This window comes from Oreochromis niloticus, linkage group LG12, assembly GCF_001858045.2.
Source record: "Oreochromis niloticus isolate F11D_XX linkage group LG12, O_niloticus_UMD_NMBU, whole genome shotgun sequence".
Taxonomy (NCBI): Eukaryota; Metazoa; Chordata; class Actinopteri; order Cichliformes; family Cichlidae; genus Oreochromis; species Oreochromis niloticus.
Genome location: NC_031977.2, coordinates 26,144,581 through 26,164,065, shown reverse-complemented (window position 1 = coordinate 26,164,065; position 19,485 = coordinate 26,144,581). Strand labels below are relative to the sequence as shown.

The 19,485-nt window shown below is 41.3% G+C and overlaps 1 protein-coding gene across 2 annotated transcripts; it reads left to right on the top strand.

Moving 5' to 3' along the window:
• Positions 1–771: 771 nt before the first annotated feature.
• Positions 772–19,210, top strand: hic2 (hypermethylated in cancer 2). Of its 2 annotated transcripts, none has more exons than XM_005473536.4 (2): positions 772–891; positions 10,357–19,210. In XM_005473536.4, exon 2 carries the CDS (start codon positions 10,419–10,421, stop codon positions 12,180–12,182), a length of 1,764 nt encoding a protein of 587 aa, XP_005473593.1. In that variant the 5' UTR covers positions 772–891; positions 10,357–10,418; the 3' UTR covers positions 12,183–19,210. The 2 variants fall into 2 exon arrangements, with proteins under 2 accessions (XP_005473593.1, XP_013130348.1); XM_013274894.3 differs by having other exon boundaries at positions 774–899.
• The last annotated feature ends 275 nt before the right edge of the window (positions 19,211–19,485 follow it).

Sequence of the window (19,485 nt, the reverse complement as noted above, 5' to 3'; positions counted from 1 at the left end):
CACCAGGCATCACAGTCCCATTAAAGAAAACAATACATAAATGAATTAAGATAACTGCAAAAACAGGTATTTACACAAATTTAAGCTACGTTGTCTTTATTTTCCCTAAAAATATGAAAAATAGAAAGTCAATGGGTTCCCCTTATCATTATTTAGATACTGAGGCTTGAGGTTTTGAAGGCAATGCAGCCGTCTTAAGTCCAGCTGATAAAGAGATTTATCAAGTCCAATGCTGTTTTCTGTGGTGGTTGTGGTATGTATTATCACCAGTGGATTGCGCACTGAACTGGCATATTTTACAAATGAAGACCTTTGCAGATAAAAAGGATACACTCAGCAGTCCGCTTTAAAACATACGACAGCTTTTCATGTACAATCCCTGATACTACATACAAAAATACCTCTCAAGTCTCAGTAAATCGAATCTAAAATTCTTACTGATCACGTCTCTTATGCACATCACTTAACTCCCTACTGCTATTTCTTATCCCGTCACAGTCCCTTCATAGATTACACATATTACAAAAATTCGTTTTAAAGTCAGACATCTCACGGAGCATTTACCTGCACACAGCAGGATGGTAGGACTATAACTGGGTCGTTTTGCTCGGAGGAGAAGGCCTTAAGCTGTTTGAACACAATGAAAGAAAATAGCACTCTTTGTTTCCCTCTATGCCATCTTGCAGGTAAAGTTGGTAAGATTCCTGCTGTAAGAAAGTGAAAACCCTCCCACATTAGGATGTTTTCACTGCTGCACTTTGGGGCTGGTTTCTATTCAAATGTGGGTCAGGGGTGAGGAAGGCTAACGTCATAAGCTTGCAACATGGCGTCCCGAAGGCTGTGAGATGAGCAAGAGGATGGTAAAGACCGCTTGAGAACGACCATACCGATGTAAGAAGGTATTTAAAATGAATTCTTTCCTTTTGCCGCGGCGTGTAAATGTGTGTCGGAGCCGTATTTCTGTCGTTTTTTGATCGGATCGTTTCCTACCACCCACTGCAAGAATCGCAGAGGTTTTCGCTGTTACTCTGGTGTTTTTTTCCACGGCGTGCCAACAAAAAGGGGCTCTACCAGCCTGCTTGGCAAGCCGAGGATTCCCACATTATTTGTTCGAACATATCGCGGTCTCTGCCCAAACCTGTAACAATGCGCCGTTTGCAAACTGTGTGCTCCTTTTTTTTTTATTTTTAATTTGGCGTCGTGAGCTTACGAGAGATGTCCCACAGGACGAGTGTGTACCAAAGAATTACCAGGTTGGCAAAGCACATCAGGGGGACAGAAAGGGTCCACGGACGGCACGTCGCTACGTTGTATATGAACGCTAAAACGTTTCTACTCTTCACCTCATTTTCTCAGTTTTGCAATCCAACGTGTTCAGTGAATTGTTTACAAAATTGCAAGCTGATGAGTTGAATCTTTCTTTAAAATCAATCGCTTTCGCGTAAGCAAAGCAGATCTCTTCAGCTGGTATTGAATTGCACTTTGTGTGGTAAATGGAGTGGGGCAGATTCTGTGGATTTTACGCATGTTTTTTTTGCGCAATCAGCTGATAGTCTTTGAGATGTTCGTACCACTTGTTTATTGTTTATATGTAGGTTAAGCCATATTGGTCTTAGGTGGGGCTCATTAAAATCATTTAACAGGATTGTCTTGCAAATATAACCATTAAAATGTTGGATGCATGCAGAGCCTGGTTTGAAACGTTGCTTTTTAAACGTCGATTCTAGCGATGCAGTGGCGTGTACGTGTTTTAGAAGCACTATAGGTGCGCTAGTGCTATAGAGCTACCATCTTTGTAATCGGCTACAGTGTGGGTGTCACATTACACTCTGACCTATAACTGCACTGTTTTATAGAAACACTGTTGCACTGTCGTTGATTTCTGTCAGTAAATAAGCGTCCTCATTTTTTAAAAAGGAGGAAAAAAAATCACACCAGTACGTTAATTACTTCATGATTAACTCAAAGTAAGCCAATAAAACAATGCATGTACTCAGGTGTGAAGGCGGCTCTGCTCCTCATGATTACTGCTGTTAAAGTACCAAGGGGCATGGCGATAAGAAGGCACAGGAATGCCAGTAATGTGCGTTTCGTCGACTGGCTGCTGTTAACCAAAGTGTAGTTCTGTGGAAACATTTCCACTTTAATTAACAGTTGACGAAATGTGCTTGCCCTCTTGTAAAATGGCTGTACAAAAATGGTCAGTTGTCTCATATTTTGCCAGTTGGTAGGGAAACGGATGTCTTTCATTTTACACATGATAAAATTATTTTTGCACACATTTCCAGTAGCTCAGCTGCACATTAACTGTTTCTTTCTGCGGTTGTTGGTGTGAATTCATTTCAAGTTGGCATTGTTATATTTTTTTTCAAGCTCCTGCTTTGATAGTAGAGTAAAGATAAGATAAAATTCAACTGTTTTCATGGCTTCTTTTTCTGGTTAGAGTTGCAGGGGACTGCAGCCTGTAATAAAAAGATTACGAGATGTTATTTTGGCAGACTACACCCAGCCCAACTTATAGGTGTAGCGCTCAGCTGCTCTGTCTGCCAACCTCAAAATTTGGCTGGAGGAGTAGCTGAGGTGTGTTTTTCAACAACACACCTAAAAGCTGTATTGTTAAGAACAGGACACATGCAAATGTGTATTGCACTTTATAATCCAATTTGGAAAAGCCTCTAAAGGAGAAATGGGACTCCTGGCTGTTATGCCTGAAGCACTTGATGATATCAGCACAGTAAAAGCAGTAAGAGCACTGGGCTTTGATGAGCGAACTGCTTAATCCTTTATGTTTAAAACAGTCCATCTCATAAACCTTGAAGAAACTGAGTGAGACTATTGATCACTTTACTTTTATAGAGTTGATCAAGTTTTATGCTGAAAATGGATTATGTGAGCAGGCCGGCCTCTCCAGTAAATACTGTAAAATGTTGTACAGTAACCGCTGTACTTTTTGATGCTTTTGTCAAATGAACATTATAGGTCAGAGATCAAGTAGCAAGGGTCAAACAAATTAAAAAATGACCAAGTCAAGTCAAGTGATCAGTGTGACTAGTTTCATTGATTACTATGGACTACAGAGTGTGGCCTGAAGGGTAATTTGAGGTCCGTGTGTGCGCCTCATGATCGGCCAGTTGGTCTTGTCCCTTCCCTTTCTCAGCACACACGTAGTGTCTTATATGCAGGCTTACAGCAGCATGTGTGGGCAGTGCAATACAGTAAGAAGGCTACTTAGGCTATATGTGCTGACAAGTTGCATGGGGACTTATAGATTGTTCTGGGCTGTTGTATCTATATGTAGCTGTCTGTTCTATTTGGTGGTTGCCTATTCAGAGGCTGTTTGGTTTGTTCAGTGGATAAAGCACCTCGGGGCAGGGTTGTTGTTGTTCTTTAAGAAGAAGAATGTGGAATGCAGTGCTGATAGCCAGAAGGTTGCGCAGTGTTTAACGGCTGAAGGAGGAGGGGGGGCTGGCAGGTCTGTAAAACCTTGGACCATACACGATCTCTTACTCGCCCAACACGATGTCCTCAGTCAAAGCATTAGATATCAGGTCATGTGGGTTGGGGGTTGGTGAGGAAGTCTTGCAAGACAGAGGTCACTTTATCACACCAATCATATGTTCAGTTGTCAGTGAAGTGGTTGATTACTGCGCTCTTAGTGAGGGCACGCACTGTGATGCATGTGGGCACCAGTTACTAAACAGGATTGCTGGTGAAGGTCTCAGTGTTTATTTAGTTTTTTCCTGAGGACATTCTGGATGAACACGGTACTCAAGACACAGCAGAGATGCAAAGTTATTCGTATTAAATCCATGGCAGCAGAAGAAAATGGTAGTTGGAACTCTTTCAGTGCACGAAGCAGAATCAGGTTTCATGTTTCAAATGAGAGTTTAACAAAGTACTTTTTCAGCAATAAAAACTCTTACGTATAGCCTCATCTTAAATTCCATTACCTCCAACTGCCAGATACTAAATGAACTAGTACTTTTCTGGTGTTTCTGGCCACTCAAAGCAGCGTTCCCACTATAAGCTATAGCCTCTCATTCACACAGATTCATATGGCACTTGATCCAATGCATACAGACACGCACACTCACAAAACTGGGGATCGACCCACAGACCTGATTAGCAGACACTAAGCGTTACCTCCTGGTAAAGAAATGAATTAATACTCCATGTAAAGAAATTTAGATATAACCAATAGATACATCAGCTAGTTTGAGATTTTTTTTATAAGACTATCACCTTAGTAAAAATCAGTCCCTTACAGTTACAAAGAAAGAAACCACTTTTATGCAGACTTTAAATCTCTCATTTTAATCTGTGTTTTTGCATTTTAACCTGTACTAACAAGAGAAACATCAAGTTTATTAACAAACGAATGTCTCTGTAAGTATAAGAGAAATGTATAACTACTCAAGATGACATTTTTCTTGTAGCGCTGTATTTTTAGTCTTGCACATGCATCTACACCTCACGTTTACAAAACAGCTGAAAAACTAGAGTTACTTGAATAGACAGGATGATTTAGTATGTTGTTTTTATCGCTACGTTGTACCATTTTGAAATTTTGGAAAAATATTGCCTTGAGCATTAAATGAGTTGATGACAGTTTATAAAATAAAAACCCATCTGGCACTGGTTGCTGTTGTTTTATTAGCTAAGATTACCTCCAGATGACATTCATACCACAGAGTAAATTGATTCATTTCCTGTTTTAAAGGTATGTGGTAAGGGAAAAAGGATTTAATCTCATGTTTTGTTTTTTTTAAATTCAGCAAACTTCTCCTCCTTCTTTTCCCTGGTGTTACACAAAAATCTATGGTCTGAATGCTAGCGTGGCTTTGTAAGGTTTTAGGATGTACACATGTAAAAGGAAGTTCTAAACATTGTATGCACATGTGGCAACATGTGGTGCATGGTAAGCCACAGCTTTCTGATCGGTGATAAACAGAATGAGGTTCTTGTCATGCCACTGCACCATGGGCAGTACTTGTTTGTCTTGCTGAACTGCTGAACTCCTAATTGGAAGTGTTCACCCAAACTGGCAGGGTACTGTAGTTCACATACTTACTATAATCATGCACCTGTTCACCCAGCAGTCCAGCAGTTCTGTAAAACCGAATGTTCCAAAAACAGGACAGAACCCCTTCGACCTCCCATTGAGCTTTTTCCAATAGCAGGATATCTCCTCTGCAGCGTTTCTGAAAAGATTACATCCAGAATGGATCCAGCACTAGATCCACTCAAAAATTTACCATTGAGCTTACAAGTATAGGCAGGCTATTTCAAGAAATGACTGCAGCTAGTGACTTCATGTGTCATCTTCTATAGTCTGTCTTATGCCTGCATTGTCAACTTGCCTAAAAGACTTGATATTGCTACAAGTGGATGATTTTAAAAAAAAAATTAAACTGTAAAAAGGTTTTAGATTCAAAGTTATTTTTTATTTAGTTAAATCTGAAGCTTTTTCTGAATCTAACCAAGATGAGTTTTGTGGAACTTCTGTGGTGATGGGATTTCTGAAACTTTATGGAAACAGGAGAAACCTGATTTTTGGAGCATGTATATGCCTAACTGATGTTCTAAATGAGGTTTTAAATGTGTGTGTATGTGTGATAGAGTAATGCAGTGTAAAGGCCGTGTAGCAGGATGAAAAAAACAAAAAACGTGCGTCTTTGTAACCAATCAAATGAGACTAAAATAGAAATGATTATGTCAATTTCGATAAGTAACTAGCATTACATGTCACCTGTAATAAAATACTGTGAGCTGCTGCACAGCTCTGCTAAGAAAAGAATTTCATTCATTTTCTGAAATGGATTTAGAGCAACCTGATAAATCTTTAATGTGTTTCTTATGTAGCTCACATGTAATGACTGTTAAGAGCATATATAGTGGTTAGCTTTTTTTTTTTTTTTTTTTTTACATTTTTTTTTTTTTAAATTTTTTTTAAACTAACTGTTTATTTTAATCTCATTTTATTGTGAGCTGTCCTTCCACAGCTGGTCCTTGCCGTACCCATGAGTCCTGCACGGACCAGCCTTACCCATGCAGCAGTGTCAGCCATGTTGAAATGGCTCATAGGTGGTTGCTTGGTGTTTGTATTTCAAACTGGCTTTGTACCATCCCCCCCAACCCCTCCCCCACTCTCTCTGCCCACCAGCATACTCTGTTCGTGTGTGCGCGCACACACAGACACACACATGCACACACCTAACACACACACACAGAGTGAGGCCTTTTGCTCCTGCCCTTGATTGCCTCTCATTCTGTGTCTACTTCAGTCGTTCCTACCTATCTGTCTCTACCACCGATCCTTTCATGCAGGTTCTGATGTTGTGTGATGGCAGTTCTACAAACCCAGCACCATCTATTGCTTAAATGAATCTCTGTGAAAGAAGCCCCAATTAGACCAAAGTTGCATTTCTTTTTAAAATCCTGGTCAATCCTGATTTCCATAGGTTGTTAGCAGATGACCTTTCACAGCAGTAGGGTGTGTTTTGTTATTGCACCACAGGACTTTGGCTCACCTCTGCCTTCTCTTGGCTTTTTTACTCTGTGTTCAGGAGATTAGTGCCACAGCTCACAGCTCTCTGTCACCTTGCTGCATGAACACCGACTTGCTGTTGGATCTATACGTGCACTGGAAAATTGTAAGCAATTTTCCAGTGCATCTATATGAAGTCAAACCTGACTTCATATTCCTTCAAATGAAGTCAAACCTGATCATTTAAATTTCAGGTGTAACCAGTTTTAATTCAAAGGTTGACATTAATTCAGTGCCCAGGGCTCTTTGACTCGTTCTACTTTACACTCCCAAATCTGCACACGCATGCACGAGCCTCGCCATGTTTGTGAGTTGTGTGTAAACATCTCTTCTCATCTCCTGATCATCAGGCTCCTGACACAAGTCAAGGTTGAGGATAAGTAGCAGGGCGCTTTGTTTGTTTGTTTTTTGATGAATTTGCCCCTATCATTATGTCATAGTTTTTGAAGAGGTTACACTGCAGGGAAGGTAAGCTGATCCTCTGTGTGTGCTCGAAGACAACAGCCTCCCTGGGCTGAATTTAGTTGGTATGTCGCAGGATGTTCAGCCAGAGAGAGAAGTCTTGTTTCTTACAGCCCTTCTAAACCAGCTATCATGCTTTCTCTCCAATGAGCTGCCAGCCTTTTTGCGTAGGGCTTAAAACTATGGTGATCAAACCCTGCAGACTTTACTGCTTTCTGACTTACTAATATTATCAATAGAAACTAATCTTTTGGCATGCTGGAAATTTTTTTTTTTTGCTGTTCTTGTCAGTTGATACATCATCACTGACTTTAACTGCGGGGTTGTAGAACAGGAACAACAGTCTAGTTTGTAGTACTGAAATGTTTCTAGGTGGAAAGGGTGCCGTGCAGTCACACTTGGAGCTACAATCACGGTGCAGGCCTCTCTGTCCCCTTGTGGTATCATGCCTCTTTTCCTGGGCAGCATCGTTGGAAGGCGAGCCGGGCCTACACGTGTCCTACCCTAGCTGCATATAGATCAGCCATAATCCATTAGCGGCTCCCTGGAATCCAGCCGGCACAGCACAGCAATGGAGGGGCCAGGGGGAGAGGGTAGCTGGGTGGGTGATGGAAGGGAGGAAAGGGAGAGAACGAGGGATGAGAAGTGGAGGGTGATGGGGAGGGCTTTTTTTTTTTTTTTTTTTTTTTTTTCCCCCTCTCCTGAACTGGCTTCTCTACTGTGAGCCCAGCCCCCTTTTATGTCGGTCCGCTGGAAAAGCCTCTTGAATCCCCCCATAAAGCCTGCAGAGGTGTGTGTGTGTGTGTGTGTGTGTGTATGTTAAGAGAGAGACTTGATATATGGCTTCCTGGCTGGCATCACAGTAGAGGCCCTTCTTTCTCTAGTAGCCCTCTTCTCCATTACCGCCTGCAGGGCTGAGTGCCGTAAACTCCCCTAGCTTGTTCTACGATTAACACATCTGGGTTATGCTTTTCAGAATAGCTCATTATGATTTACATTGGGGACAGGACAGTGAGCTGTTCCTGGGATGTGTCTGCATGCCCGGTGAAAAACTGGTGAGGGCTGGAAGATAAAGAGAAAGGAGAGGTACAGAGGAGAAACGGGGGAGGGGAAGAAGATCGTGAGTAGAAGTGTCAAAGCAGAGGAGGCAAGCCCAGGCCTGGACCTGGGGGTAATGATCACTTCAGCTGATTGTATCAGCTAGTCTGTGACAGAGTCAGCTTGGCTACGTACCGGATACACTCAGCACTCTTTACCAGGTTAAAATTTTAACCTTCTTGTTCTTTGATGGTGTTTATTTTGACTATAATAATGGGTGGTCATGGGTGGCACACCATCCTTAACAAGTCTCTTACGTCTAGTGTGCCATCTTCTTTAGTGGTACTTTGTTTTTCTCTTTAGTATTTGAAGGGATACTGGAGGGCCTTGGCCAGGATATGTATGTCTTTGTGTAACGCTGTGATGGACTGCTTAGTTGTGCTTACTTACTCTGCAGTTAAAACTATTTTAAACAGATACAGTTATTTGAATTTTAACTTTTGCTTTTGGCTTGATGGGGTTTCGAGAGGAATTGAAGATAATTCACATCTATTACAACATGAAATATTCTTTAAAAGCTTTACTTTGATTTAAGACCAGGTCAAATCACCAGTAATAATTATGGGTACCTGAAATTTAGTTTGCTGCTTTCAGCTGTTCGTTGATGTTTTTCCTGCTCGTGTATATCTCACACCTACAGCATCATACAGAAGCTGTTTGATTGTTGAAGTTAGGTTAAGCAGATGGTATACATAAGGAGAGAAATTGAGTTTTTTGGGGGTTTTTTTGATAATGTGTGCCTAATCTTACTAAAAGGGTATCTAAGGGCATCATGCTTAAGATATATTAACCAAGCATAAGTTCGAGTTAAACTATAGAGCTAATGTAACTACCTCGGTCGATAGTTACCTAGGTATGTCATTAATATAGTTAGTTTTTCATTTTCCATTCATATTATTGAATGAATATTAATATTGTCTTCTCTTTTACTGGTGTCTTAACTCTAGAATGTTTTTTAATCTGGTGTTTATCTGTGCACAGTATTGATATCAGCTGGTATTTTTGCCCATAGTTAGTCAGGATTTTGAGCACAAATGCTATTGTTTACTTATATTCATTTTTTTATTTTTATTTTTTTAATTCAAATGTTGAATCGTCCGCTGTTTGAGATGTGCACACTGCAATCACTGAACAACATGCAGATCCATTTCAGTCCTTGGTGCTGGATGTTTGTAAATGTGATTTCAAATCTCTTGCTTGGCACTTGGCAAATTTCTACATGTGTTTGACTTGAATTAAACATTTCTTTGTCTTAGATTGTAATCTCTTGTAGTATGGCATACCCTGCTGTGGTTATTGAAAATTTGTGTTGTCTAAGCTTGCCTGTGGCTTTGAGGGAACGTTAAACACGGACAGACTGCTGCCTCAACCAAATCATACCACAGCTTTTACCCTCAGTTTTGCATCTATTGCATTAACACAAATTTTGTGTTTGCAGAGAAAACTAGAAATGGAGTACTGTGGTGTGTACCATTAGGTCATCAGTATGTTGTTTAGCAGTGAATTGGATTCACTCGTCCTATTTCCATAAATAAGGGCCCCTCTGGAGGATCGAGTGGTGCTGTCCTTGCCTTGGGGCCACACCCTCCCCCTCCTCTCCAAGCTCCTGTGTAGTTTTTCCTGCTCAGGTGTCACCTAATCCTCCCCCCCCAGCCCTGCTGTGCCACAGATCCCCAACCCCCAGACAATAGGGCAGGGCTGACATTACCATGACCTAATGGAGACTAGAGTTAGCTGAGTTTCCAGAGAGGGCATCCCACCGAAACTAGAGTTACTCTGGTGAGATAGTGAAATGAGGTAGCTTAGGAAAGAAGTTACTTTGCCCATTCTTGTCCTCCACCCCTACGGCCTTTGTGCCAGATAAGTGGTAATGTGTACAGTCAGAACTTGATCCATGTAGGGTTACAGTTGTTTAAAAAGAAAAGTCAGACACGGGGAAAGTTCCAGTTTCTAAGCAGCTGTGTGATTATATGGCACGCACTGCTAACAGTTTGCTAATTTCCCAGTGAGCTCAATTTTGCCATTAGAGCGGCATTAGCAAGCTTTTACAGCACATTGCTTATTCAGCCTTTTTTCCCCCTCATCCACTGCCAACGCCAGTAACTATTGATTTTTGTGTTATCTATTAAGAAACACAACTCTTTATTTCTTTTCTCAATAACCCATCATTTCTATGTGGTTTCAGTGTAATAAAACTTTTTTTTTTTTTTAACGTAACACTGATCACCTCTTTGTTTTGTTTCTTTCAGCTTGAGGTGGTGTACGTGTAGGAAGAGAGAGACGAGAGAGAGGGGAAAGAAGGACGGAGGAAATGGAACTGCCAAATCATGCCAAACAACTGCTGCTGCAACTCAACCAACAGAGAGCCAAGGGCTTCCTGTGTGATGTTATCATTGTGGTGGAGAATGCGCTCTTCCGTGCCCACAAGAACATCCTGGCGGCAAGCAGCATCTACTTTAAATCTTTGGTCCTCCATGACAACCTCATCAACCTCGACACAGAGATGGTTAACCCCTCGGTATTCAGACAAGTTCTTGACTTCATCTACACTGGAAAGCTATTGTCCTCATCAGACCAGAGCAATGAGCAGAACTTCAGTGCCCTCTTAACTGCAGCCAGCTACCTCCAGCTCCACGACCTTGCTGCTCTGTGCAGAAAGAAGCTTAAGCGCAATGGTGGGAAACCCCTGCCAGGTAAACCCTCCACTCCAGGTCCCCTTAGCCGCTTACGTCTCAACAACCAGCGGCTTTCCTCTTCTACCCCTACTGGCCACAATAACCACTATCCTCCAACCCCTTCCGATGCCGACCAGCCACAGCCAGATGAAGGCCTTCGGGACAAGCTCTCAGATGACGAGATGTTTGTTGGCACCTCTGGGAAGAACGGGAATGGGGGGAATGGAAGCAGTAATGGTAACCTCAGCAGCGGAGGAAGTGCGGGGGAACCGGACCTTGGACTAGACCTCTCCAAGAAGAGTCCACCCTCTGCGGGCACAGCCACCGATGCCCTCAGCCCACACAGCAACTCCCAAGGATCCCCTCAATCTGCCTCAGTATCCACAACCAACAGTGCCTCACTGGATGATTCGTCTACCACCTTGCCAGGTGCAGACACCTGCATCTCAGAGACCATGGACCTCAACTCCTCCTCTAAAACCTCAGAGGAAATCCAAAACCAGCCAGAGGGTCCTCCACCACAGAAAAAGTCCCGACAGGGAGCTCGGAAGAATGAATGGCCTAAGAGAGAGGCTTCAGGGTTGAAGTCCGAAGATCACAGCAGGCCCCTGGTTAATGGGGTAATTGTTGGTCCTAAAGATAGCCGCTCATCTGGGATTGGAGGTGGCAGTGGGAACAGCTTCACATCTGACCAGTCCTTCCAGTGTAAGGACGAGGAAGAAGGAGGAGAGAATGGCCAGGATCACAGTGAGGAAAGTGGTCAGAGTGATGGAGAGACTGCAGGAGGTGGAGGGGGAACAGCAGGGGGGCACCACAGCGCCAACTATGTGTACAGGCAGGAAGGTTTTGAGCCAGCATTTGGAGACAACCTCTATGTGTGTATTCCCTGTGGTAAGGGTTTCCCCAGTTCTGAACAGCTCAATGCTCACGTGGAGACGCATACTGAGGATGAGCTCTACATCAAAGAGGAGGGAGGAACCTTTGTGAAAGAGGAAGATGAGGAGGAGGCCGAGGACCTTTCTGCCACTGTAGGTCCTTCTACCTTTGGTTCTGAAACGCGCCCGTTCAAGTGTACAGTGTGCAGTAAGAGCTACAAAGACCCAGCAACCCTGAGACAACATGAAAAGAGCCACTGGCTGACCAGGCCCTTCCCCTGCAACATCTGTGGCAAAATGTTCACCCAGAGGGGAACCATGACACGCCACATGCGCAGCCACCTCGGCCTGAAGCCATTTGCATGTGAAGAGTGTGGCATGCGCTTTACACGCCAGTACCGTCTGACAGAGCACATGCGTGTCCACTCTGGAGAGAAGCCGTATGAATGCCAGCTATGTGGGGGGAAGTTTACCCAGCAGCGCAACCTCATCAGTCACCTGAGAATGCACACCTCACCCTCTTAGAAATGCATCAAGCCAAAGAACTCTGGGAATAGAAAATACAAACCTTTTCTCTACCTTTTCTCCATCGCGAAAGCAAAGAAATGCACACATACACATAGTTCTACATATTAATCCAGTTTACGATGCCCTGGCTAAGTGAATGATGTAGCCGTTAGCCACAGTGTGCTCTTGGTGATGGTGGGATCTTGCTGATGCAAGGGTTAAGTTGTTGTTTATATCAAACAACGTCTGCTCACCTCTCAGGAGCTCTAAAGGGACAGTTTACTGCTGTCTCTCTCCAAAGTCACAAAGCAATGGTGGAGTTGCATAACGTCTGGTCTGTTAAATGTGAATGTGGGTACTGATATAATGTCAAGCCTCTCACTTCATACCCTTCAGCAGCTTTTCTCTCTTCTACCTTTGAGTCTCTGAAGTTTTCAGATGACTCAAGAGTCCCCTGTGTACTCCAGTGCTACTTTGACCAAAAAAAACCACGTGCAAACAATACTGGCAATAATTCAGCAAAAAGATTATTTTAACCCTGACAGCTTTATATGCTTCGTTGTGTTGGTTGGTGATGGGTATCTGTACATAAAGCCCTTTTCAGACATGGGATATGTAACATTGCTCGCTACCCCAATCTCTTAAAGTGTTGGCCTTCTGGCATACAGACATGATGACTTCTACATCCATATTTCTCACAATTATACCATCATAGATGTGGCGGTGATGAAGAGAGTTGCTAGATTTGCCAAAAATCCCAATCATGATTATTTTGGTCAGTATTGTAAAATTTATTTATTTTGCACAGTTGTTTCCAAACGATTGTGTAAAATAAATCAAACTATACACAGTTTTTACAGAGGATTTCATTTAAATCTGAATATAATTGTAAAAAATAAAGCTTGAAAAGAGTTGAGGTGGTGGGCCATTAGAAATAAAGAGCTTGGACTTTTGGCAAGGAGCAAAACTGTACCACTGTGAAGGAAAGCAGCGCACTCAGTAACACAATGTAAAATCTTATTAACAGAAACAAACACAGAAAAGTAAATCTTATCTTTGCTAATTTTGTGTTTGTGGTTCTCTTTGCCACTGACACTAAGTGTAACTGCTAAATAGTGCTGCTGCATGGACTGTACGCCACCGCTTTCACACAGAAAGAGCTCTCCTCAGGATTGGGAACAGCAAAATGTATTAGAGAGCAATTGTTTTCATCTTACTACCACAAAGAAGCAGATCTGGTGGGATAAAATTCAGTTATGTGCATGTTATTGTTTCTCTTATGGGCTAAGCAACTCACGTCTACGCAGGTGTTCAGTCACAATCTCATGTCTGCATGCATTCAGACTTCTGCTGTGTTAAAAGCTACACATAAACGGTATCTAATGCGAATTCTGTCACTACTTTTACAGAGAAGCAACTTGGTGTGCTCATTGAGGCACTCAGAAAGCATGTCTGAAAGGGGCTTAAGAGGAGGGGTAACTGGGTTTGGGACCATCTCCATGCTTTAACTGGAAGTTCTTGAAAGAAGGTTCACGTTGGAGGACACTGATTTAAGTTTTTGTTTGACAGACGACAAACACTCAGTCTTCTCTACAGCTGTTTGCATTAATATAGAGAAGATTTTCATTGTTTTCAGTTTTGCCTGCTAGTGCTCCCAGGAGTGAAACCTGGTTGGACAGATGAACCCTTGAGGTACTCGTTTTTTGCTTAAACAAGTTGTCATGTTTCAGTGAATGTTTAAACTGGAAGGTCTTGGGATTTTTCTTGTGGAGGGGAGGGATCTGGGTTGGGTTGGGGCAGGGCGGGGCGGGTGGTTTCGTGGGGATAAGGTGAAGAGGGTGTTTTTAGACTGAGCGTTACGTTCAGTGGGTATGTTTATTTTTCTGTCTGTATAGCTTTCCTCCCCTCAGAAAAAAGAAAAGTCTATTTATGTAGGCTTGTGACCTCTCTACCTCTGATTACTCTTACAAACTCTATGTTGATTAGTTGAAAGTTCCTATGTAATTAATTGTAAAAAGTGTGTAGATTATGGTAAGTTTTTATCTAATGCTTTAACCTGCCCATCTCTCAACACAGGTTTTTAATGCTTATAGATTTTACACATTAATATTGTTTTTAGCTGTTGTTTGTACTTGTCAGATATAGCTTTTTGGTGCCCTGTTCATTGTGGCTCCACTTCAAAGTGTACTGTAGCTTCCAGCCTGGAGCAAATAGTGCTTAGTTGGTTAGTTTAGATATATAGAGTTCCAAAGATCTTATGAATGTTGAGGAGAACGGAGCTAACTAACAAACTTTGCTAGACAAGTTCATAACCAAAGTTTTTAAAAAGATGTACTTAAGATATATAGCATACTAAATTATTTCACTTTTGATTTCTTTTTGCTGTATAAAACAAATTATGAATTATATTCTAAGTCCAGACAAAGAAATCCACTCTTTTGATGGAGTTTTTGGCCAATGACTGACAAAGGTTCTTGTGGATTGCAAGGAAAGCTTGTGCTGATTGGTGGGCTGGTATGATGTAAACTTTACCACCCCAAAAAAATTGGTAAAGTTTATTTTAAAAAAACAAACAAAAACATGTTCCCTGAACATGTTTCCTGTTTCCTTTTCATTTATATCCAGAGTCCTTATCACTTTATATTCCCTGACTTTAAAAACAGGACTTGATTACATTTTATGTGTTCTGTTCAGACCAAAAAAGAAAAAGGAAAAAAAAAAAAGATAGAAATTATAATCAGAATTTTAATGTGAAGTTCAACTTAATTGTTTTGGTTTTGGTTTTTTGGTGAGCCAGACATGTGAAAACTTGTAATAAGAAGGGAGAAGCAGAGATGCACTGGACAGCTGGACAACTCGCCGGTCTCTTGCGGCATCCTTTTGTTCCTGATTGTATTCCATTATATCACAGAATTAGTTTTAACTTATTTTTAAACTATTTCAAGCTTTACCTCATCGTAAACAATGACAAGTTGAGAATGGCCCCCCGTTGTCTCTTCCGTTTCACTCAAACCTGTCCAGTGTATCGCCTCTTAACAGTTACACTATAGAGTATGAACCCTCACTACAAGTTTTTTTTTAATTTTTTTTTTTTTTTTATAGGCATTCCTCTGTTATGTTGGTTTACCTGTCCTCTTGATTATTTTTTGGTAATTCCTTTTCGTCCTCATGTTATGGTCTGTGAAATGTTTGATTTATTATAGGGATGCAGCTACAGTTACACAAACATCACTACCGTTTTAAGGTACCTGCGTCCTGGGCTCCCAGAGTTGTTACTTGGTTATGTTGGATGTTGGTGTCTTGTTGTTAGGCAGTTGCTGTTTAGTGATTGCATGGTACATCTGAATTTTTCACACTCCTCAATCCCCACCCACCCATTCCTAGATCCACAAACGTGTTATTTATCGCCTGATACATTGTTGCTTGTGACCTCTTCTAGCCGAAGAGGGAGTCCACAATGCATTGCCTTCAAACGTTGTTGTACTCGCAGCCCTTACTGCAGTGCAGTGTAATGTCTGTAATGCAAAAGGTGTTTTGTACTACACGATCTCTAGCCATCTCTGCAAAGGTTTTTGCAGCTGCATTTGAATGCTTGCTTGTTCGACGTAACGAAGAAAAAAGAAAAAGAAAAAAAAACATACTACGAACTCCAAACTGTGACCATGCTACTATTACTACTATTATTACTAATATTACTACTACTATTCAAATACTTCAGGGATTGTTCTGCATCTGTGAATGCAGACTCTCAGCTACATTTGTAAAATATAGCATTGTATCAATTTCTCTGTATTTTGATCATGGGAAAAGCAAAACACTAGTTTCATATTTAAGACAAACAGGGGGCTACTTTTTTTCAGCTAACACAAAAAGCCTTGACAAAGGCGAGGCAGCTCAAAACAAGTCTACATTTTAGTTAGTGACACACTATGTTCAGAAATAGTTGCAACGTTGTACAAAGAACTAAGAAGAAAAGGAGAAAAAAAAAAAAGCTCATACCCAAATCCACAAACTATTTTTTAAACCAAAGCACATTTGAATGATTATGGAACCATGTGTGGCTCTAAAAAGAAAACATATGTATTTATCTCATTGTTTACATAAACTTTTACAGTTTTACAGACCTCAGTCGAGGCTCGGCCAGTTAGGGAAGTGGTTTTGTGTGCGTTATCATTTTTTTTTTTTTCTTTCTTTTGTTTTGTGAAAGATGCTTTTCCACAGAGGTTGCTGCCAAAACAAAAGCATAGCGTTAAACATGGAGTGAACTACTGCATATTCAATTAAGGGGAGGGTGTGTGGTTTTAGGGGCACTCCCCACCCCTCCCCTCCCTGCCAGCTGGCTTTGGGGTGACCCTGCGCCCCAATCCTCCTGCCCTCTGGCCTGTCTTCAGATGGGGACCACAGAAAGTGTGTGTGGGGGGGTGGGCTGTGCATCCTTGACGTATTAATCAAAAGGCATTGTTAGTCAGGGTCTTTAGCTCAATGTTTGTCTCTTTGTTTACCCAAATACACTCGAGGACTACCTCTGCTGCTTGGGTCTCTTAATATGTAGGGGTGGGTGAATGATGCTTGAATATTTTGGGTTGTTTTCGTAGTCCGATGTGGTACATCTCTTATGCTGGCGGTTCTTGAAACCTATCTGGAGAATGTAGCTTTGATTTGTTCACTGCATGTAAACAAGCCTTTCTGGTAGTCTTAACTGTGAATGTTATTGTCAGTTTTCTGCTTTTATGATGTTTTGAAACTTTTTTTTTTTAAAGCTGCCTGTGTTCTGTGGGTAAAAGCAGCACAAAGCTCTGGCTGGCTGAGCCTCAAACAAAGTTGGTGCAAACACTTATTGACAGTGTTCTTTTTTTATCAAATGTCTATTGTCAGTGATGAATGTATTTATTTCTGGGCCTGCCCTCACCTTTTTCAAAGAATTTGCTCAGTGTGTGAGACTGAGGTGGAGGCAGGACCCCCCTTTTTTTTTGTTTTGTTTTTTTGTTTTGAGGATTTCAAGCTGAGAATCAAAACTAAGACACAAGACATAGCCATTAACCACAATCTGTGAAGTTGATCTTATTTGTGGGAGAACCGAATTTTTTTTTTTTTTTTTTTTTCTTTCTTTCATTTTTTAAACTCAAAAACAAAATGGTCTATGGCATTAATTATCTTCTCGGTAATACCTGACAGTCTGTAGGGTTTTTATTTCAAGTAAGTCACTATGGGTGTTTTTATTTTTATTTTTACTTTTATTTTTTTTTTGCCCATTCGTTCATGAGGTCTCACTGAATGACTGCACACCAGTGGAGGTGAACCCTGTGTGTGCATGCGTGTGTGTTTCTGTGGACACAGACAGGACGCTGTCCCTGCCTGTGCAGCGCAGAGGCTACTGTATCTTTTCGAGCTTGCTCTCCCTGGGTGTTGCCATCCTGCTGACATTATATGTATATTTTAACTAAACAAACAAACACACAGCAGAAATGTGCACGTAACCCACAGATCTCTCCTCTGAGCCATTGTTTTCCTCTCAACCGTTGTTACATTTCTTCTATTAAACCACTTGCCGCTACTCCTTTTTTTTAAAAATTTAACTACATAATGTTTTTAGTATCTGTAAGTTTAACATCAGAGGATTTTTAGAAACGTTGAATGCGATAGCTTTACTAAGTGCACTTTGTATGTTATTTCAAGGTCTCTGGGAAAACCCAGATGCTCTCCCATCAGTTCCGATTTAACTGACGGTTTATTCTTTCTTTCTCTTCTTACCTCATCTATGTTGCTGTGTTTGTTGAGCTACCATATCAATATGCAGTTTTTTTTTTTGGTTTTTTTTTTTTTTTTTTAAAAGCTTTAAAGTGACATATTCAAAGCGGGAAACTCACCAGAGAGACCGTACTGGGCTTTAAACTTCCAAGTTTCCATCTCATTTTTCGTCGTTGTTAACTTCTCCTCTCCGGGCATTTTCTCTAGTGGAGGGGCTGGTCTGTCTAGTTATTTTGGAGATTCTTCTTCTTACTTCGACAGACTTAACCAAAGCCACTTTTAAAATGGCCTCCAGTGCCATTAAACCCTGTTTATTAGCTTTATTGTCCCTTGCTTTATCTCACACGCACACGAGACCCTGGCTTTAGCCTGTTGACCCTGTGTTATTTCGGTTACCACACAGTGGACTTTATCTCGCTCTTTGCTGAATTTTCAGTATTTACTGTACTTTCTGTGACTAATAAACAGAACACACCAAATTACCTCAAAGCTTGTGTTTACAGAAATGCACTCTCTTGCCATTACCTTTAGACTTCTTTTTTTTTTTTTTTTCTGCCGTCCTTCTGTAACAAGAATATCCTGTTTTGGAAGTAAAGTTTCTAGCAGCGTATTTTCATCCATAACTGTTAATTTATGTTTATTAATTTCGAAAGGCACGTTGTCACCTTCATGTGCATTACATTAATAGAAAGACATGATTAGCTGCTAAGAAATATTGAAGAGTTGATTAGTGGAGTTGCCCATAAAGCGGGCGTATTGACCTTTTCTCTTAGGTTTTCTTCGGGAACAGCCTCTCAATAATGGATCAGGATCCGTGGCCTGAGAGGTTCGCGAATGGACATGTAGGGACTTTGGTCATAAATAATTAAAGGCCAAGAAGGCCTCCCCCTTGGCAAACACACTTCACATGCAAAAGTGTATACGCCCAGGTACACTTCAGCAAGCATGTGCATAAACCTTCACCAATGTAAACACACATTCTACCGTCTGGACTTCTAACACCACCTAACATGCTCATACACTAGTGTTTAACGTGAGATTCTCTCACCTTTTGTGGCTTTTGGCAGCACCCAGGCTGGGCTCTCTTTCTCTCTGTCTTTATCTCCACTCCTCAGAGAGCTCTTATTCAGGTCAGAGCCACAACCGTGTGCAGCGGCGTGGCTCGCAAACTCAAAGTGTCATAAAGTGTAATACAGCTGACCTCAGCACTCATAACCTTGCAGTCTTAATGTACAGCAGTGAGGAAAAATAAACTGTTATTTTATGATCTTTTCATTAAAAGCTTGATTGAAAACCAAGACTGTGTTTGAGTTATACTTCATCTTTTTTGGCTTCCTCTCTTAAGAAGTTTCTGCTGTCGTGTTGGCGTAAGTGATCCTGTTCATAGATCATAATCTCCCAGGCTAACATCTCCCTTCAGGTATTCCTACACCGTTCGCTTTACCTTAGATAAATTATGTATATTCCACAGACATGTCGAAGTCAGTGAATGACATGTGAGGTCTAGCTTATTCCTTCGAAATAAAAACCTGTTCGTATCTTCCCTCTCAGATTATAGTTCGAAACCCAGAAA